This window comes from Cyprinodon tularosa, unplaced genomic scaffold, assembly GCF_016077235.1.
Source record: "Cyprinodon tularosa strain WSP-4 unplaced genomic scaffold, ASM1607723v1 ctg106, whole genome shotgun sequence".
In the NCBI taxonomy this organism is placed as follows: Eukaryota; Metazoa; Chordata; class Actinopteri; order Cyprinodontiformes; family Cyprinodontidae; genus Cyprinodon; species Cyprinodon tularosa.
Window position 1 is genome coordinate 1,040,108 of NW_024037849.1, and position 21,531 is coordinate 1,061,638.

Genomic DNA, 21,531 nt, shown 5'->3' on the forward strand with positions numbered 1-21,531 from the left:
GGAATGGATTGTAGATTTTTTTTTTATAGTAACACTGATTACTTACTTACTTATAAATAATATTATTACAATACTGGTTAACTATATTTAAGTAAATTATGATGCATTGCTCTTGATTTTACCACAGTTATTAAAGTTCTTCCACCTTCAAGTAATTTGGTCTAGCACTTTATCGATTCCAAGGACCAATAATTTAAATGTAAATGTTTGCTCTATTTTAATACTGAATATTTGTAATTATTCACTCAGTCTCTTGTTTGTCATGTTTGTAAATGTGAATTGGTTCTCAAACTGTTTACCCGAATAAATAGAGGTTACATAAATAAATAGATAAATAAACTCAACATATAATCATTTCACACATTCACGGATTAATGGAGGTGAGCTATGTTGTAGCCACAGCTGCCTTGGGGCACATTGACAGAAGCGAAGCTGCCACCAGGAACATGCAGCACATCAGGTGGGAAGAGAAGATAACACTTAGGACCTACCGCTGCTTTGACATAACACGATGGTGGCAGTGCCATGCTGTGGGGATGCCTTCTTTCAGCAAATAGGGAAGTGGGTCTGTTTGATGGGCAGAAGGTGGACAAATCAGAACACAAAATGTAATTGGACTAGACATTTAAACAACAGAAAATGTTCATGACTGTTTTGATAATCTAATACCTTTTTATATCATGTTTATTTGAAGCCAGACAATCGATTCAGTTCTTTAGCTTAAATTCCTTTAGCGATTCACTGCTTCATGTAGTGGAGAAGAATCTCAATCTTGGTCCTCAGTAATTATGGCACCAATTATCTCTGTCATGTTAAAGAAAATGGTGAGCTGAAAGGCATAGTTTTTAAGCCACTATTCCATCTATGTTCTCGCCTTCACAGTGGCAAGGAGATTTAAACCATTTGTGATGGATGGATGGATGGATGGATGGATGGATGGATGGATGGATGGATGGATGGATGGATGGATGGATGGATGGATCCCTTCTTCAACACACCTAAAACAGATGCATTTTTAACGGCCAGGCTTCTCTCAAACTTACCAACATGCTAGGGAGGTAATTTGGCCTTTTATTTGAGATGTTTTGGAGAAGGCATGCATACAAAAGATCCAGGACAGTGGCACTTGAGGAACAACGTAGCTTTCCCCTGATCTAAAGCAAATATTTACTGCAATATCTGGATAATTTATGTGATTATTTTGTTAAATTATTGCAGCAATAGTCAGTTTATTCCTGTGTAAAGACATTCAGTCAAATTTAGAAATACTTTGAGGCAAACCTAATGTTGTAATCCTTATTGTGGTTTCTTTAAAGATGTTAATAGCTGTAGACAGGAAGGATCTGCTGTAGTGGCCTACAGATTATCTGGATGAGATTATATTATATTATATATGATTTCTCAAAACCAACAGTAAGCAATATATTTTATTCCCAGTTTTACTGTCAGTACTGTTAAGGCTAAAAAAATATAATATATAATATATAAGGATGCTATCTCAAAAATTTCACCATCTGCAGTCTAGAATAAATAACTTTATTGACAATATTTATGGAAAAAAAGGCTCAGTGCCAAAAATACTCTATTTAATTGAAATGAGCTATATCAGGTTTACTGTGTTATACCCTCAGACAAAACAGCAAAAGTTAAACTTGCGGTATAAAACATTTTTATTCTTTGCAAATGCTTTTTTTTTTTTTTTTTACATCCTCTCGACTGTTTCATATTTTCCACGTTTGTGCATTAAAACCAAAACAAAGATCTTTTTTTTTTTATATCTGAGAGTGCGTGGGAGATTCACACCACAAACTTTAGCACCCATGAACTACATTTGAATAAGTCGGTGGTGAGATAACCTTCCTGCAGTCACAGAATATAATATATCATATCAATGCTGGAAGCGCTAACTCGAAATTAGTTCAATTCTTACAAATTTTTTTGCTAATTTTTCCCTTTTTTAACCAAGTCAAACCTTCAAATTCTACTGCAGTTTGATCCATTTTCTAAATGACAGCTCTTAGTAAACATGCTCTACTTCTTGTTCTTTATTATTTGATCGCTGAAATCTGAAATTTCAGCGATAAAGTGGACTTCCAGCAGGGATGCCCTGTGACTGCAGGAGGATCCCTCTCCAAGAGGAGATACATTTCTTCTGCTGGTCGAAGTAGATATGAAGATGAAAGGAGCAGGATACAAAGCAATCCTTGTTACAACCTGTCAGAGGCGGCAAATTTATTTGGAAATGAAACTCGATATACTGCCAGAACGACATAGGGTGGGGCGAATTGGATTTGAGTCAAAGTACATTCATGTGTTACAACTGATTTTTTAAGATGTAGGTAAAGATTTCAGTCTCTAGATGTGTAAAGCTGGTAGATACATCCCAGAAATAAAAAGTATTGCAGCAAAAATTGCAGAAAATTATAATTTCTAAAAAAAAATCCAACTATTCCATTAATAATAATAAAAAAAAGATAATTCCAAAGCACTGCGTCTCTTTCATTGTACTGGACTGAAGGTACCAGATATGAGTCAGTTACAGGCCTAGGTCAGGGTGACCCACCACTTTATTGGAGCTATATGAGAAGCCTCCATTTTTGGTAGCAGATAAAGGATCCCCTGAGGTGAAGATGTGCTGTTGTATGAGCGGCCAAAACAACGGTGGAGGTATGAGCTCGGTGGACAGAAGCGGCTGCTGAGGTGGCTGACAGAAATGCTCTGCAGCCACAAAGGAGAAAACTGGAGGGGAGGGGAGCGAAGGTGTAAACCGAGACACATCAGAGTTTGAGTCCTTGTTTTTTTCAACACTGGGAGCGAAAGATGGACATCGACGTGGAGAGAGCTGGCTCTCAGTGTGTGATGTAATCTTGTCCGGTTTGTCTTCTGCCTTTATTTCCTGTGGTCCCATCCTGCTGTTCTGCAGAACATCATCCAAACAGGCCTCTCTTGGAAGAGACGAGCTTCTCTGACCTTTTCGAAACTTTGCCCTCCGGTTTTTGAACCATACCTACACAAGAAATGGCAAAGAGAGAAAGTTTAATATTATTTTGGAACCACTAACAATACTTTAATGCGACTAAAAATCAGCAGCAGTCGTCGAGGCAGCCTCATTTTCAAAAGAGATCATTTTTAAAACAATTTTAAACACAAAAAAAATCAAAAGTGCTGTTTTGCTCTCCTATTACTAATAAAAAAGATCAATACATAAGTCTGAAAAAATGTCTTGTGAAAAACTCAGTGAAACAATATAAAGAAGTAAGGAGTGTCTATGATAAGGTACTTGTAGCTGTCCTTTGAAGTTATTTTAATTTGGTTACTGGCTTAGTTCTTTGTTATCCGTGATGACATCAGTTCTTAAGGACCTTTATACCGGGATATTTCATAAGCCAAAGATAATTGGTCAAACAAACATTCAAGACTAAACATTGATATAAGAATATAGGTGCATAAAATAAGGACTTCCATAAGCCTGCTAAACTGAGGATCAAAGTTTACAATAAAATACAACTTCTTAGACACAAAATATAAAGGAATGAATCAGGACATTTGCACATTGCTGTAAGTATGAGTCATGCAAGAATTGGAGGGTGGTGCCACCTGAATGCGAGCCTCAGGCAGGTTGATACACATGGCCAGCCTCTCCCTCATGCTAACATCTGGGTACTGTGTTTGCTGGAAGGCCTTTTCCAAAGCCTGCAGCTGCGACACTGTAAAAGCAGTACGGCTGCGTCGCTGCTTCTGTTGGTTCCCATAGCGAGCCTCCAGGATCAGCTCTGACAGGAAAAACAGGAGAGCAAAAGGGACAAACCATTAATCAAGATCTGGGTACAGAGGCGTATAGCCACAAAATTAAAAAAAAAGGTGGCCAGGCAATATCCAATGAACAATGAGGGGTGGCCAAAAGTGGAAAGGCACCAGAACTTCAGGGTCAATCTACACTGTTCCAAAAGGAAAATGAACAATCACAACATCCATATATTCTAAATAAAGACAATCCATATTTTCCTACAGCCTTTGCTAACAAATAGATGCATATATTTAAACATCCATGCTGTCTAAATTAAAGGTGTTGTGGACAGAATTCATTCAGTTTTCAGTTCTGGGGTGTACATCTTATTCATTGTCATTACTCACCTACTTTTATTAATAATCATTCTGCATAATATTAATATTTACATGTACTAATATCTACATTAAATTGATTACTTATTATTAAAGTAGTAATGATCTCTGATTTCAGTGAAGATTCCTAGATGACTTGCAGAGACATAATTTTGTCCCCATATAAGACAAAATCAAGTTCTGAAAAGAGCATGAATTCTGTATTTAACTTTAATGTTAGTATATTGATGTGCATAATTAACCACAGTGTTTTTGTTATCAGCTAATTTTTTTACATATAGAATATAAAATGTTAAATAAGTCAGAAAATTTCACTTGAGAGTATTACTTCTGCCACTGTCTGTATTAGAGGGGAAAATGGTAGGGGTGTCCACAGGGGTGGCCAATGATTGGGTAAGGGTGGCTATGGCCACCCCTGGCCCCCCATCTTGCTCCGCCCGTGATATAAAACATACTGCTGCATCCATATATCTATGTTTTATATTTTTCTTATCCTTCATATCAGGAATGTACAATTTAGGCCAACTTTCATTTTTTGACCTTGCTGTTTTTTGTATGTGTGGTTTTCATGGAAAAAGTATTTACCTATTTCAATATTTTTGATTTAATATCACATTTAAATGTTGCATAAAATGGATCATATTTAAGTATCTAAATACAAGCATCAGAGTAAAAGTTACAGAAAAATACAGTTTCAGTGAACCTTTTCAGCAGGAGAAATGTGTTTTTATCAGAGTTTGACGTCACACCTGCAAGTCTCTCTGCCACTGAGAAGGTGTGAGCTGCTGGGGCAGCAGCCTGGTACTGCTGCGCCATCTGGTGGCGGAGATCGAATAGCACCGAGTTCACACCGTGGAGAGGGTACATGGCGCTGCACGCGGTCCCGTAGAAACTCTGGGAGTTCATCAAGGATTTGGTGATTTTCTAACTTTACTGCAGACATAAACTCGTAAAACACCCTGGGAAAAAAAGAAAAGAAAATAACAATCTAACGAAACGTTTGAGGAGGGAAAACTTTTAAGCTGGTGGAAAAAATCTAGATGTTAATGAATGAAATAAGTAATTACATTATATGATTTATAAATCAAGAAAATAAAAGCATAGGACACTAAACACCATGAGAAGATCTAAAACAAAACGTTAAAAGAAATATTCCGAAATATTATTTTTCAAACAGATTATTATAGTAATAGTAATAACAAGTAATTTCTTTTTTTTTAGAATGGTTTAACTCTTCCAAAAGCTTTGCAATGAAAATTTATTTTGGCGTTGCAGAAAATATGTAGAATATTTATTATCACATTATATACGAAATAGGACCAAATTCAAAGTGTCATGCATTAATGAGCCTGGTATTAATGTGCTGGTGAAGATTGGATTTAAGGATTTGATTAAAGGATATCTGACCAAATAGATACACTCAAATATCCTCCAAATGCTCTAAGCTGGAGTATATTTTTAATGGCTTAAATCTGAATTTTAAAGGCATGAGAATCATTGTTTTTTAAGTTTACAGTAGGTAGTAGATGCCAATAAGAAAAATGCAAAGAAAAAAAAACAAAAACAAAGTTGAGTTAAAAACAAAGAACTATGTAATGTTGACCAAAAAAAGAAAACTATGTAGCTTCTTCACACTTTGGGTAAAACAATTAAATAGATACTGAATTTTGAAATATAATAGATATGTAAAAAATCTAACAAAGCATTCTGGGCCTTAGGCCTTTTTTAAAATCCTAAAACGTAACAACAGAATAAAAACAATATACCATTACTTCAAATGGTTTAACTTATTTTCACAAAAAGGGCAGAAAATCATAATTCCAACCAAATCAGCTCAAGCAAAAGTGATTTGACTGGTGGATACATCACAGATAACCTTTATCACGTTTCAGCACTACTTTTTATTTAATTTAACTGATTACCTGAGATCCTGACTGTGTGCAGATCAGGTGAGTTTCCCAAAGAAGTAGTTAGCACGTCCAGAATCTTTACTCCACTTAAGGCCTTAATTAATCCTCATCCAACAGCTCCTTTTCCTGTAATTTTGTGGACTTGCTTCTCCGCAACCATTCTCACCCTGGACTATTTAAGATGCCTTTACCCAGGCTCCCCTCAGCCATTAGCCAATGGGAAGGAAGGTATTAGCTGGGATTAGGTGGGATGAGGGAGGAGAGGGGGGCAGCCAGGAGCTCAAGTTTTGGGAAACTATTGAACTTGAGAGATTTATGCCAGGGATCGCCCAATAAGAGCGCGCTCCATTCCCTCCCCAGTTAAAACAATTAAAACAATGTGGTGGGCTAATCTCCGAGGCAGGACAGATTAAAATAACAGCATTTGATTGTCCTCTCCTTCTCAGTTTGCTGACAGCCCCCCAACCACTGCTCCTCCCTGATGGGGGGTTTGCTTTGCTAACCGCCACCATATTTTGCCTATGAACTGTCACAATGAGAAGTTAATCCGAGCCCTGCCTAGTGAGAACAGTTTCTTAAAATCCTACTGAAATAAATTAAGTGTTCTCAAGAAGCAAATCCAAAACCAAAACTGCAGATTATAAGAGAAATATGAAGCTTTTGAATGATGTTCCTGACATTAAAGGAGAGTTTCAGCTAATTTTGGGATGTCAGCTTTTATACTTCTGTATAGAACTTTGTTTACAGAATAAAATTAACATTTACGGCTGTTAATAATGCAGATAGTCATTTTAAACTCATATATTAATCTTTGTGCAACAACTCTTAAGAATCGTTATTTATCAAAGCTTTTAGAAATCTGAAAAATTATCAAATTCTAAGGAGCTTTATTAAGGTGAGTGATGTAAATATGGAGCTCTGATAAAAAACGCATTACTTGAAATATGTGCTACATCCCAGTTCTTCACTCATAAACCAATTTTGTGAAAAATCTAAAAAGTAGACAACATTTGTTTAGTCCATTTGCCTTTAGTACAAATTCTGTACAGTCAGTTAAAAGCCAAAGTGCTGCAAAAATAAATAAAGTCCACCTGCTTGTAATTTAATCCTGGTTTAAAATCAGCTTTTCTCTAAAGGCCCAGCATACATTGTTAGAGACCATTGATGGAAAAAAACGACCATAAAAAACCTGGGACACAGCATAAAGGCCAGGGAGAAAGAGGTAGATAATTTAGGTTTACAATCTTAAAATGGAAAGCCAATGGGAAGAAAGAGGTAAGTAAAAAAGCTTTATTTGTATATCACCTTTCTCAGATAAGCGTCCAAAAGTGCTGCACAATATGAGGCATAAATACAAAACAGCATCATATAAAATTGACAAATTACATATTACATGTATTGACAAAATACATACAATCATAAAAGCCCTTAATAAAGTGAGTCTTAAATGCTTGTTAAAAAATGAAATTTTTTTAGTTGTTTTTTAAAATCATCCATGGAGTTCACCAGCGCAGGTAAAGTGGTGGTACATTCCACAGTCTGGGTGCAACAGCTTGGAGGGACATATCACCTCTTGTCCTAAAACAAGTTCTAGTGACCATTAACAGGTTATTTCCAGCAGATCTCAGACTGTGAACAGCAAAGTGAGGCTGAATTAAGTTGCAGATGTAAGAGGGAGCCTGTCCAAGCAGGACTCTAAAGGCCAGGACCAGAATTTTAAAGTTTATGCAGTATTCAAAGGGAAACCAGTGTAGAGCTTTGAGGACAGGAGTTATGTGGGCTCTTCTGGTTCTACGTAGGTTAGCTTTCAACCCATCAACACATGGTGGTCCAGCTAAACTGAGAGAGCATTAACCTGAGAGCATCTAACATGAGGCCTGAGGCGACTCTGGATGAGCTGCTGAGATCTGTCTTCAAACTTGGGCTTTATAAAAGAGAGACAAGAAAGAAACCACGACTGAAGAAAAGAAACAATAAACTTAGGTTAACAATTTACCAAAAGCCATAGGAGCCACTGTAGACATACAATCAAACATGTGTTTTAGGTCCACATGATGAATTTTTCCCATACACCCTAAAATGTCAACCCTACCATGAAAATGTTTTTATTTAACACACCTTTGCTTTGAAAGCAATAATCAATGGAAGCTTGAGACTTACAAAAAAGACACAAAGATAAAATGTCTCAAAATGAAAGTAAAATTTAGAAAAGCTCAAATGTTAGTAATATGAATGAAAAAAAGAAAAACAATGCCTGACTAAATAAGTCTTTATCTGGTTCTTGAAAAATTGCATCAGATTCACAGAACATAAGCACAGGGGTGGCAGCATCATGCTATGGGTATGCTGTTCAACAGCAAAAAATTAGGAATAAAAATGGGAAGATTAATTGAGTTATGAGAGATGAATGTACACAGAAACCCGTTGGAGGGTATAAAACTTTCCACTGGAAAAATGCTCCCAGCTAAAAAAAAAAAATAAGATAAAAAATTAACATAGATCAACAGTAGAATAGTTTACATCAAAGCAAATGCACGTGTTAGAATGGCCTAGTCAAAGCCCAGATCTAAATACCTATGAGAATAATTATAAATTGTTTATCACAAATTTGCTCCATTATTTTTGACTAAAGTTAAAAGTATAGAGGGCGATCTTTTACTTCCGGGTGGATCATCGAAATAAGTGGTCCTCCTAATTGTCAATCATTCCGGTGATATGTTTACGTAAGGCTGTCTTATGTTCCCGTCCCATTAGCTATATTTCTCTGCGCATGTGTACTTTCAGGCATATATGTGTGGTGAGCTATGATTTCAGAAAGTCATTGAAGCTCACCTTTCTCATTGCGGTTCTTTGAAAACGGCCGAGGGTTGTAAGAGAAAAAGTGTCTACGAAGTGTATGAGAAGAAAAGAAAGTCCTCAGAAGAGGCAGATATATCCCACGGAGAGGTCTCCTTGCAAAGCATTAAAGGATGTGCCGTCACAGCGGCTAATAACAAAGATGGCGCAGGCACTGCACAGTGAAGGAGGAGTTAGGTGACCCACGGAGCAAAAATCAGTGATCATCTGTCCAAACAGTCAGTTAATAGAGTTCCCAATAAAGTCCACTATATAGTCCCAGCTCTATATAGTGATTGAGGGATTTAGGGGTTAGGGCGGATGTTCAGACACAGTAAGCTTGAATGAGCTATGAGAATAGAAACTTTTAAACAGAGCGTGCATGAGGAGAAAAAGGCTCCTCTATGCTCTCGCACGCGCATTTTTTAAAAGTGAAGATGGCGGCTCTTTTAAAAAAAGTCGCAAAAAAAACTCCAGAATAACCTTTAAGCTTTTTCACTAAGTTGGTAGAACTTTAGAGATATAACTAGAGAAATTTACAAACACATATTGATTTCATTCCACGTCTTAATCATTCTCAGCTCGTTTTTGTCTATTCTATAAAATACTAACACAATTTGCAGAAGTTTGCAGTATTAGCATGACAGATAATAATTCCCCGAGGCAGTAGTGCACGCTTTTATTTTATTCTAGAGCTGTGATTTCCAAAACTGACATTTGGCAGCCTTTACTTTCCTTAGAAAATAAATGAAAAATTAATTTTTTATTTGGTTTCAACCCAGTATGCAGTCCAACAAATAAAAACGGAGTGATTTTTTAACATTAGTTTTAAGGATGGTAAAACAACCAGTAGGTTTGTTTGAAGTTTTTTACCAGGTAAAAGTGCAGCTTTACCATTTAATGCAACAGGTACATTCCTGCAGAGAAAAAGATCATGTCTCTATGAAGATTCCCAGCTGAAGTTGGAACAGCAATTATGGCTCACCTCCTCTGTTCACATTTGAACACATTCAACTGCTCAGACTTCCAAGATATGTGAAAATGTTTGTGCTCTTTCTTCCCCCGGCCTTTTTCCTCCTCCTTTCACCCTTCCCGGCTGTCAAGCTGTATTAGTGTCCGATAGAAATAAGTCATTTAGAAGAGGCTCGATCGGCCAGCCCCTCAGCCCCGCTAAAAGCTCCAGGATTAGGTCCCCGGGGCCTTTGTCTCCGCAGCCCCCAGGATTAGGGGAGATTTACTCCGAGGAGAGAAAAAAGTAGTTATTTCATGGCACTTTCATGATGAAACCTGGCCAAAGCTGTGTTGGCTGGGGGGATTAGAGGCGCACAAAGAGTGTGCTTGTGTGTGACCCTCCCCGTCCCCGAGCTGCCACCACTGACTCATTCACTACCCCCTCTTTTCCAAGGATCATTTCCCCTTCTCAGAGCTAGCAGGGCTCCTTCAGGTCCACCTCCAGTTCCATGAAGGCATCTCCTGGATGCATCATCTTCAACCTCCACCCAACAAACTACCTTCATATTAATCAACTCATCTTTACCCGAATATAAAGGTTGAAGCTTCCACTGAAGGCACATACCCTATGGAAGCGTCATGCAGTAAGGAATCATATGCAGGAGAAAAGGAGAAGTTAGTGGATTTGGATCCCTCCTGTAGTGTCTAAAACCGCTTAAAGGGGGTTATCCTGTTCTTAGAGGATCCACTTACACATGCAGGGATTACAGGGAACAAAAGACAAAAGGCCAAGTCACGGTACTGACAACAGTCTCACCGCTGAGCAGGTGTTATGCAGGTTTAGTACCTTTTGTCACATAGCTGAGGGAATTACTGCTCAGTCGAATGTAAGGAAATGACAGTTCTGCTTTCTAACAGGGCTAAAAAATATCAAGTTTAAGTTGATTACAAAATCCCTTTATACTACTGTGGCTGCTTTTCCTTTTGATTGAATATGACCAAAATATTTAGAGACTTTTAAAACCTGCATATAAGACACCTCTATTGCTAAGTCTTTTTTAATTAGTCTATTATAACATCTCCTTATCCTGTTTAATCAAACTTTATAAAGCACTTCAAACAAGCAGAAGAGGACCAACAATTTGTGCAATTTGATTAGTTCAAAACAAATATATTTCAACACATAGAAATGCACAATACACATTTAACGAATATAAAAATGATGCTAGGGTAGATAGAGGAATTTTCAAAAGAGATGTGAAAACAGAAAGGACACCTGTCTGATTTCCAAGGGGAGACCACTCCACAATTTGGAAACAGCTACAGGAAGAGAATAATCTGTTAGCAGAGTGAAGAGCTGCGGATCTGAGGGAGAAGGTAGACATATAAGTCTACAGCAGTTCAGAGAGATAGGATAGGGTAATTGCCAAGGCCTGAATGCCAGTTAAAAGACTAGATGCAGCATTTTGCGCCCTCTGGAGACTAGGAATGGATGCAGCACTGACCTCTACATGAAGTTCATTACAGTAATCTGGCTGAGTGGTAACAGATGCAGGGATAAATCCTACGATGTTCTTAAAGCTTTTATTCTGATGACATCTTGCGAACAGTAGCTAATTTCAGGTTGAGTTAGCAGGTGTTGATTCTGGAGCATGTCATTTTATTCCTTTAATGCCTGCAATTGCTTTTCAGCTCCACCCATTTCTGCTACAGGCATTTTGGTGACTAACCTTTTCAACAGAAAATGGTTTCTGCAGAAACTTAAGTACAACGAGTTATTTATCTCTTATCTTTACATTTTTCAGGGTATATTTTGTTTTGTGTGATTTAAAGCAAAGAAGAGCAGATCGCTTTATTTCAGGGGTTTGGCTTCATTCTAGGTGCACAAAGGAGTGTTATCACAGATCCTTCCTCTCAGGAAATGTTAGACTTCATATCTATCATTGCTACCAACAAACTCAACCACTGCTTTATTCTATGATTTTCTTTTTTCCACAATCTTTTTCACTCTTGTAAATAGTCTGTTGGTGTATTTTTTGTTTAAATTTAGCACATTTCTGAAAACTATTCTAATAAGTTGCACATTTCCTTGTTTTGCTATGGTTTTAATAATAATAAATGTTCAGCAATTTTCTTATCTTGCAAATTTGGTCCCCTTTTAATCTACCTACTTTAATTAGGGTTTTATTTGCCTTTAGGACAAATATATTTTCCCTCAGAGAGACAGAAAATGTTAGAATTTTATTTCAAACTGTCCATTTTACATGTATAAAACAAATGATATTTTAAATGATATCTAGTAACACCCTATTTTTCTATATTTATTTTTTCTTTCTGTTTAATGAGTAAAACTGGGAGCCAGCTGGACTAGACGAGGGCAGAGAAGCAGTAAATCTTCTTTTCTTCACCTGTTTTGTAACTAAGAGGTCATTGTTCAGCTCTTCTGTTTGACAGATGTTTTATAAAGCTCACCAGTTTTTCCTAAATTACTTATCAATAGTGGAAATTTGTATTGACAAGGGCCTGTCAGAACGGGACCTTTGTAGTTGTCAGTTATCTTAAAGGGAAGGTCCCCTCAGACACCAACCAGATCGATCGGCACGCAGAGGACAATTGGGAGGATTTTTTCTTTTGACGGAGCCGGGATGTTAGTCCAGGAGGATGTGGGCCAGAGAGCAGAGAACAGACAGCGGATCTGAGGACTTCTTCTTTGGGGGAATCGATAGGGCCTGCTGGCCTTTGACCTGTGGGAGACGGGGACAACGGCAGCAGTTGGACTTGGTAAGCCTCTGTGAGTGCCTGGATCACGCTGTGAGGCCTGACACACTCAGGGCTTAGAGTGACATTGACCCGACTGCAAACACCAAGTAAACATAACAAAGCACAAATATACACATAGAGATGTCTCTGGTTCAGATGGAGCGACTTTATCACAGCGAGGGACAGACTTTTAAGCTAACTATCCAAACCATCAGTTGGATGTGATTGATTAAAACCAGGGGGAGGCAGTTTTAACTCCTGGAGCCTTATTACTTTCCAATTATCCTCCTATGATCTCTTTCTCCGCCTCTGGGACCTGCTATACCAGCAGATCAATACCAGGGACTGAGTAAAGATTAGTCTTTTAATTGGAAGAACGACAAGGGATTAAAGATAGACAGAGAAGGTCAGACAGCAGTGGGCGACCTTGAGGTCAAGAGCACACACAACGGGCCCGGCTGGGTTGCAGGTGTGAGGACAGAGAGATAGAATAGAAATATCCTTTATTGTCTTTCTGTGGGGAGATTCCGGTTTCCCATGAAACATGCCGATTCCCTCAATGGTAATAAGGAATTACAAAAAAAAAGAAAAAGAAAACAGTGATTAAGAATAGTGGCCACAAATTAAGAACATATAAAAATAAAAAATAGCCTAACTAGACTAAAAGAAATGTGCAACTGAGTGGGATTCTTTTCTAGGCTTTATTAATTTGTATTTTAGGTCATAACTGAAACACAAAATGTGCCTGATTATCAATTAAAATACTATTTACAACAGTATGGAAATATAGAAAAGGAAAGTTTATAAATAAAAACAGGAAAATAAAAGCTTATGGAGAGTTTAAGTAAAAAAAAAAAAGTCAACCTCAACTTTGAAGCAAATCTGGTGATTAACAGTGCAGCACCGATCTGTTTGTGCAATGGTCTGAAAATTCTCCCTCAACTTTAACATACAGGAAGTTTTGTTTTAATGGCCACATTATAAAAACAGATGGTGAAGATGTATTACTTTTTGTTTTTATTTTAGGTCTTTGTTTTTTTCACTTTTTAGGGCAGATTGTGTCATCTTCTGCCATAATACAAAAAGACATTTTTTCTCTCTGTCTAGCTAAGTAAAACGTATGAGAAGCCGACGACTTAAAGTTTTTTTTTTTATAAATATTTCCTATAGATTAGTCTCTCATATTATTGATTAATATTTTTTATATTTATGTTTTTAATAAATGAAAGCCTTTATCTTCCATAGCGTAGCAGCATCCTTATCAAGTGTGGGAAACCAGATACTATCCAGACTGGTAGATTTTCCGTTGGTTTTCCGTTGTTCATTTACTGAATGCAAATTAAGAATGAATGACAGTCAAAATCCAAGGTGGTGGTCCATAACAGCAGGTTGGATGGTTAACAAATAATGGTGAAGGTGAAGATATGATGGAGGTTAACCAGTGTGTAACTGCTGTCATGTTGGTACCAAGGTTTCTAACCCACATGCAGAACACACGGACTCAGAGGGAAAAGTTCAACAGTTTATTTAGATACACAATGTTAACAAAGAACTGATTTGGGGGGAAACAGGTCCAAGACTGGTCACGACTGGTTTCTCTGCAGAGAGGGACAGAATGGCTAGCTGATGTCCAAGTATGCTTGCTGGTTGAATGAGTGCAGGTCTGTACCTGTTCAGTGGTTTGAGCTGAGCGGCAGAGGAGGGGAACCAGGAGGGTCCAGAGGCAGAAGGCAGGCAGAGGGCTTGGTAGAGGCAGAGACTTGATTTCTGATATTGCAGTTTCTGATCTGAGTTTCTCTTCCAGTTTCTTCTGAGAGCGGGCAGGCAGGTTACTGACAGATTGACTTTCCAGGGTTTTTCGGAGATCAGACAGGCTGGTTTCAGACTGAGAAACTCTTCCTGAGTTTCTGGGTTCAGACAGGTTCTTCCTAGGAAGCAGAGAGGACAAAAACAGGTTAGGTTCTGGTTCAGGTTTCAGGGGAGTCAGAGAATCAGACAGGCAGGTCGGCTCAGGCTTGCTAACCATAACTGGCATAACACTCTGGCACTGGAGTGTTGCTCTGCCTCTCCTTAAATGCTGGTCTCCTGATGAGCAAACGAGCCGCAGGTGTGGTAGTCAGCTTCAGCTCCAGGAGACCTAGGGCGCCCTCTGCTGGAGGAAGGTGGACAGACCTCCAGATCCCAACAACTGCAAGGGATTGGAAAAAGCTATATGACCTCCCATCAACCTAAACCCTTTGCCCTGTCACCTTTGCACCAATATTCTCCTCCACTCTGCCAGTAGGTGAGAATTGAAATGTAGATGGAGGTTAACCAGTGTTGTAAACAAACACTTTCACTCAAACTAAATGAAACAACACAGACCCAAATAGCTCCTACACATAAGATGTTGATATATGTGGAAAATTATGCTAAAAACATAGTTACATAGTTTTTGTAACAATAATTCAAACAAACAAGCAAACAAAAATAAAATCCAGTTCAAAAGAAAATGAAAATAATGTTCCAGCTGACTGGGATGGGTAAACTTTATCATCTGAATCTATATTTTATATTCATACTGTAGAGTCAAGGCATTTAGAACCAAACAACTTTAGTGAAAAACTGAAAATATCAAACTATTCCCTTCAAAGCAGACATTTTTTTTTCAAATTTCTTATGAATCTTTTAAACTCTCTTAATTGTTAAGAAGTATGTGTGTTAGTCTGGTAAAGGATTTGATTTGATTCTTTTGTCGTTTTCAGCATCTATATAAATAATATAAATGCTTAGATTCAAACATCAATGCAGATTTAAGCTTAATTAACTTATTGTGACAGTTAATCAGTCCTGTACTGCTCTCCATTTAATTGCTCATTCACAGGAGAGGGTGAAGTGTTTTCGCTTTCTGTCCCTTCATCTCCTAGCATGGGGTCACCTCAGGAGCCTGCACCACCCCCTCCCTCTTGACCCCCCATTTGTTAAAGGTAATCACGGGGAGAGACACAGAGAGCCACTGATCGAATTTGATAATGAAGACGACCCCGTTAAGCTTCTTTGCTCCACATGTTGGAAATCTCTGAAGCACTCAGGGAACACTAGGAAGGCCCCCACCTCATCACTGCAACATTGTGTAAGTATCGATCCCTGCTAACCAGAACCATTAATACCTGAAGTCTGCGGCCCGGCCGGGGGAAATGCATCCTGACATGTGACTGGAGCAGCTTAATAGGCAAACACGCTGAAGAAAAGACGGGCCTCTCAGTTTAGCATTTTTCTCTTATTTCTTTCTCCCCTTTTTTGTCATTTTCCACATCTGCTGAGGAAAGAAGAGTTTACACTTACTGCACCTGCTCTTCATGGGACATGTAGGCTGCAGGAAGCAGCTGTCACACTGTCAGAAACTATTTGTGCTGCATTGCAGGAAGAGTTACGTTATGAACTAAGAGCAGCTTCTCAACAAGTTCCACAAAGAACAATTAGAGGTTTTGCCTCAAACAGAAGCTTTGCTCAAGTAAAAGAACAACGAAAATGTATTTCAGTGCCATCCCGTATAAAAAGTAATACTTTAATTTATGTTTGACTTACATTTCATAATACTTTTATAAATGTCCAATACTGAGAAAATAAACACAAGAAATGTTGACAACATGGTAGGTAATTATCCAAGCAGAAGTTGCAGAATAGACATGATGTTAAGTATTTATCTATACAGGTGCTGGTCATAAAATTAGAATATCATGAAAAAGTAGATTGATTTCAGTAATTCCATTTAAAAAGTGAAACTTGTATATTATATTCATACATTACATACAAACTCATATATTTCAGATGCTTATTTTGTTTAATTTTGATGATTACAAATGACAACAAATGAAAATCTCAAATTCATCATATCAGAAAATTAGAATATTGTGAAAAGGTTCAAAATTGATGGCCCCTGGTGCCACACTCTAATCAGCTAATTAACTCAAACCACCTGCAAAAGCCTTTAAATGGTCTTTCAGTCTAGTTCTATAGGCTACACAATCATGGGGAAGACTGCTGACTTGACAGTTGTCCAAAAGACGACCATCGACACCTTGCACAAGGAGGGCAAGACACAAAAGGTCATCGCTAAAGAGGCTGGCTGTTCACAGAGCTCAGTGTCCAAGCACATTAATAGAGAGGCGAAGGGAAGGAAAAGATGTGGTCGAAAAAAGTGTACAAGCAAGAGAGATAACCGCACCCTGGAGAGGATTGTGAAACAAAACCCATTCAAAAATGTGGGGGAGATTCACAAAGAGTGGACTGCAGCTGGAGTGAGTGCTTCAAGAACCACCACACACAGACGTATGAAAGACATGGGTTTCTGCTGTCGCATTCCTTGTGTCAAGCCACTCTTGAACCACAGACAGCGTCAGAAGCGTCTTGCCTGGGCTAAAGAGAAACAGGACTGGACTGCTGGTGAGTGGTCCAAAGTCATGTTCTCTGATGAAAGTAAATTTTGCATTTCCTTTGGAAATCAAGGTCCCAGAGTCTGGAGGAAAAGAAGAGAGGCACTTCATCCACGTTGCTTGAAGTCCAGTGTAAAGTTTCCACAGTCAGTGATGGTTTGGGGTGCCATGTCATCTGCTGGTGTTGGTCCATTGTGTTTTCTGAGGTCCAGGGTCAACGCAGCCACATACCAGGAAGTTTTAGAGCACTTCATGCTTCCTGCAGCTGACCAACTTTTTGGAGATGCAGATTTCATTTTCCAACAGGACTTGGCACCTGCACACAGTGCCAAAGCTACCAGTACCTGGTTGAAGGACCATGGTATCCCTGTTCTTAATTGGCCAGCAAACTCTCCTGACCTTAACCCCATAGAAAATCTATGGGGTATTGTGAAGAAGAAGATGCAATACACCAGACCCAACAATTCAGAAGAGCTAAAAGCCACTATTAGAGCAACCTGGGCTATCATAACACCTGAGCAGTGCCGCAGACTGATCGACTCCATGCCACGCCGCATTGCTGCAGTAATACAGGCCAAAGGAGGCCCAACTAAATACTGAGTGCTGTACATGCTCATACTTTTCATGTTCATACTTTTCAGTTGGCCAACATTTCTATAAATCCTTTGTTTTTATTGGTCTTCAGTAATATTCTAATTTTCTGATATGATGAATTTGAGATTTTCATTTGTTGTCATTTGTAATCATCAAAATTAAACAAAATAAACATCTGAAATATATGAGTTTGTATGTAATGTATGAATATAATATACAAGTTTCACTTTTTAAATGGAATTACTGAAATCAATCTACTTTTTCATGATATTCTAATTTTATGACCAGCACCTGTATATCAGGAGCTTTGGCAGCAAATTTCAGTTTATAAAGTGAGAATTGATTTGGTTCCTTTTTTCGTATCAGCAGGAGGAAATAGGGAGAAATGTTGTGTGAGTTTTATATCCTGAAGAATTAACAAACGCCCAACCTTAAGATCTAAAAGCACATAATCCCTGTATTTAATCTTGGTCATGTAAACCACAAAAACATTTTCAGAATTCAGAAAGACATTTAAATGCACCAGCACATTCCTACTAATGATTTTGTGAAAAGAATAGCCTACATTACTCCATTGAATAATTAACTGCTGATGCAAGTGTAACAGGCCTTAGTGGTCCAGTGTGTCAGGAGATAAACTTAATTAAGTTAAGAACAGAGAAAATTGTAAGGTCAGCAACAAGTGGTGTGTTTTCGCCTTTCTTTCTAGCTGGTCAAGTACAGAAAGCTCTAAACCAGAGGTTCCCAAAATTTGCAGGTTCTGACTCACATAAGTGTACTAGAGCCGTCTCATGGCACAATCCCCTGGTTTAGCATACCAAATTTATCACAAAATCAATTAACCAGTGGTGTAAAATTCTTACAAACAACATCAACAACCAAAGTAGGTTTCATCCATTTTCAAATTATGCTTTTAGACATAAGCACTTTAACGTAAATGTTTATTGCATAGTTTAATTTCTATAGAGAATCTTAAGACCCCAGTCTGGGTGATTGTGGGGTCATAACCCCAGCTGAGGGAATCGATGACCTCCAGTCAACAGTAAGAACACTATTCTGTGTAGTAAAAGAACTCCGGATTGCTGTGCTGAATCTGGACAGCCTTAGCCCTTCCGGACGTTATTACGGGACAGAACCATTTATGGATGATGCTTGTCAAATTGCTTCTACATCCTTACAGAATGATATGGATGAAGCCTAAAACAAATTATGTTTTGTAAATTTTCAGGTACAAACTCATAAATAAAAAAGGTTTTGTTGTTCAACTCCGTGAGTTGGGTTGTGCCTATACAGTTGCCCAAAATCTCAAAGGATTGTGGGCATATGTATAGCTCCTAGGCAGCATAGGAAGTAGGTCCTTATGCTAAATATACTATCGAAAGGAAGCAACCTGCTTCATTTTTCTACCTCCTTCCTTACTGCCTGAGTTTTAGGACGGCCCTTATTATGGTGACTGCTGATGCACTTTTACTTGGCTTAAGTGCATTTACTGATTTGCCTGATTTGAATAGGGCTAATGCTCTAAACCAAAGCTTCCCAAATTGTTCAGCCTCTGACCTAAAAATGGTACTAGTGTCAACAGATGACCCAAACTATTGGTTGAATATACAAATACTTCTTCAAAATAAATTAACCACTGAATCAAACACAAGGAAAACCAACAACTAACATATTTGGTTTTGCCTGTTTGAGCACTTTAAGCACTTTGACAACAATGTTTATTGTTTAGTTTAATAGTGGATATCAAGATGCCAAACTGGTTGATCAAGGATCCCATATATGGTCACGACCCAAACATTGGGAATCAGTGCTCTAACACAGTGATTCCCTCGTACCCCTATTGGTCCACGGGTGCATTGCAACGGATAATTGAAAATATTTAATTTCTTAGTTAGTAAAACCTAATAGAGCTGGGGTCTGTTTTGTTTTGTGAGGACCCAATTAAAAAATAAAACCAGCCTTTATTCAAACAAAAAGTAAGTTTTTTTTTTTTTTTAGTTCACCTTCAGCTGTGACACATCAAAACCAAGCAGATGAACAGACTGGATGTAGAAAACAGCCTGAGATCAGCTGTTTTTCACACTGGGCTGTCAGAGCTCATCAAAGCAGCTCAGGTGTCTTGATGAAAACAAAGTAAAACTAATTAAGTCAGTCTGACTATAATTTTAGTTCTGTTTTGTTCCCAATTCCTCAAGTTTAAATGTGATTATTATAAGGGAGTTACAAAGAGGAACTCCAGTTTTATAAACACAAGTTTATAATATGATTTTATTTTTTATTTATTTTGATTGCTTACTATCATCCAGGCAACATATTTACTTTGTTTTTTACTTGAAATTAAATGCTCAGATTAGAAGATTTTGTGGAATAGTTTTTATGTCATAATCAGTTCTTATATATTCCACTTGTGGACACTCATCAATAGTTTTGACTGAGAGGGGTAGCAATGGTGACACAAAATGCCCAAAGGGACACAAGTCAAAAAAGGTTGGAAAACACTGCTCTACCATGCAGGATAACGCTGATGTACTGTACCCTCCAGTGGAATTAATCGGTACTACACAGTCAGTTTAGTCACAGTCACTTGAGGAAAAGCAAAACTGCACCTATTAATTTAGGGTTTTTTTTTTTCAAAGTTGAAAAATATTGCTACATAAGTTAAAAAATGCAGTATATAGCAAACATGTGATAAAACAATAATGTATGTCACATGAGAAAATAGCTCCTGGCATTGGAACTCTAGCATTCAGGAGGTCAGCTCATTCTATAAACAAATTTAAAGAAGGTTAAAGGTGTGGTACTGATGGGGGAGTTACTTGGAAAAAATAGATAAGATGCAAAAAAAAAGTTGTAGATGCAGCATAATGGGGTGGTACTCTATGGCCGTACAATTGTAGCAAAGGTGGGCTTGGGGTGCAGCGATTCCTCCCAGGGCTAAGTTGACCTTGTGGTCTCAAACTGTGGGTTACCTGTGGTGGTGTTTATTTATAATTTGTGCAGTAATCAAACACAAATCAACACAAAGATTGTTTTGTATATGTGTAGATTCAGTTGTTGATAGGCTTAAGGTCCCAACAAGTTAATTTCTAAGCAATAAAAATAAAAAAATACCTTTTTATCTGCTGTGCTGGAGAAGACAAGACTTTTTACTTGTTTTATGCAAATTTCAAGGACTCGTTTTGATAAATCCGATCCAAGTTTTGTTTTTCTCTGGTCCAAGTTTAAACCCTTTTATAAAAGAAAACCTTTTATAAATTGTAAAAAAATATGTTTAAAAAAAGATAAAAAGAACATGCCCCACAGGGTTTTTGTTGTTTTTTTTAGGCTACGGGCTTGGATGAACTTTGTGAGCCACATGAAAGCAATGAATGTGTATTCTGTGTAGACATCGTCCCCACCAGAACAGTAAGATGGCACACCCCCACCACGGACTGTTCTCTCTGCTGCCCTCTGGGAAGAGACTTCGAAGCATTGGATGCAGGTCCAGCAGTTTCCACAACAGTTTCCTCCCAACTACCATTAGACTGCTGAATGTTATGTTAAATGGGTTATTTTACTGTATTTTATTATATTTATTATATTTTATAATAAAAAATGAAATTTTAGAACTGTAAATATTCAGTCATATGTTTAAATTACTATTTTCATGTGTTTTTACTGTTTTCAAGGCTCCACTTAAAAAAAAAAATGAAATTGTCTAGAGAGCTGTTCTTAACCAAATGACAAAATAAATCTGTCTAAATCTGTCCAAGTCTCTAAGTCTAGTAATGCTGCTATAGGCTTAGACTGCTGGAGGACATAGGGACCCTATTTCATCATTCTGCATCAATTTATCTCTGTTCTCCCACTCTGCAGAATTTGTTAGTTCAATCTCTAACACTATGCTCTGCTTTTTTTCCTAGTAGCTTCATCTGGTCTGTTCCTGTTTGCCGTGACACCATCCT

At 37.9% G+C, this 21,531-nt stretch overlaps 1 protein-coding gene across 1 annotated transcript; it reads right to left on the reverse strand.

The window, feature by feature from the left end:
- Positions 1-2,204: 2,204 nt before the first annotated feature.
- Positions 2,205-6,206, reverse strand: LOC119784157 (diencephalon/mesencephalon homeobox protein 1-B-like). The gene is made up of 4 exons (XM_038286094.1): positions 6,045-6,206; positions 4,872-5,081; positions 3,598-3,773; positions 2,205-3,007 (listed from the first exon to the last, which is right to left on the reverse strand). The coding sequence occupies exons 2-4, from the start codon at positions 5,026-5,028 to the stop codon at positions 2,537-2,539; spliced, it is 804 nt and encodes a 267-aa protein (XP_038142022.1). The 5' UTR covers positions 5,029-5,081; positions 6,045-6,206; the 3' UTR covers positions 2,205-2,536.
- Positions 6,207-21,531: the final 15,325 nt, after the last annotated feature.

Bases quoted from the DNA above. Each gene is read 5' to 3' on its own strand.
- LOC119784157 (XM_038286094.1), bottom strand. From the start codon at position 5,028: ATGAACTCCCAGAGTTTCTACGGGACCGCGTGCAGCGCCATGTACCCT. The intron at 3,774-4,871 runs GTGTGACGTCAA...TTTTCCTGTCAG, and splicing joins AGTGGCAGAGAGACTTGCAG to AGCTGATCCTGGAGGCTCGC. The intron at 3,008-3,597 runs GTGGCACCACCC...TTTCTTGTGTAG, and splicing joins TGCCTGAGGCTCGCATTCAG to GTATGGTTCAAAAACCGGAG.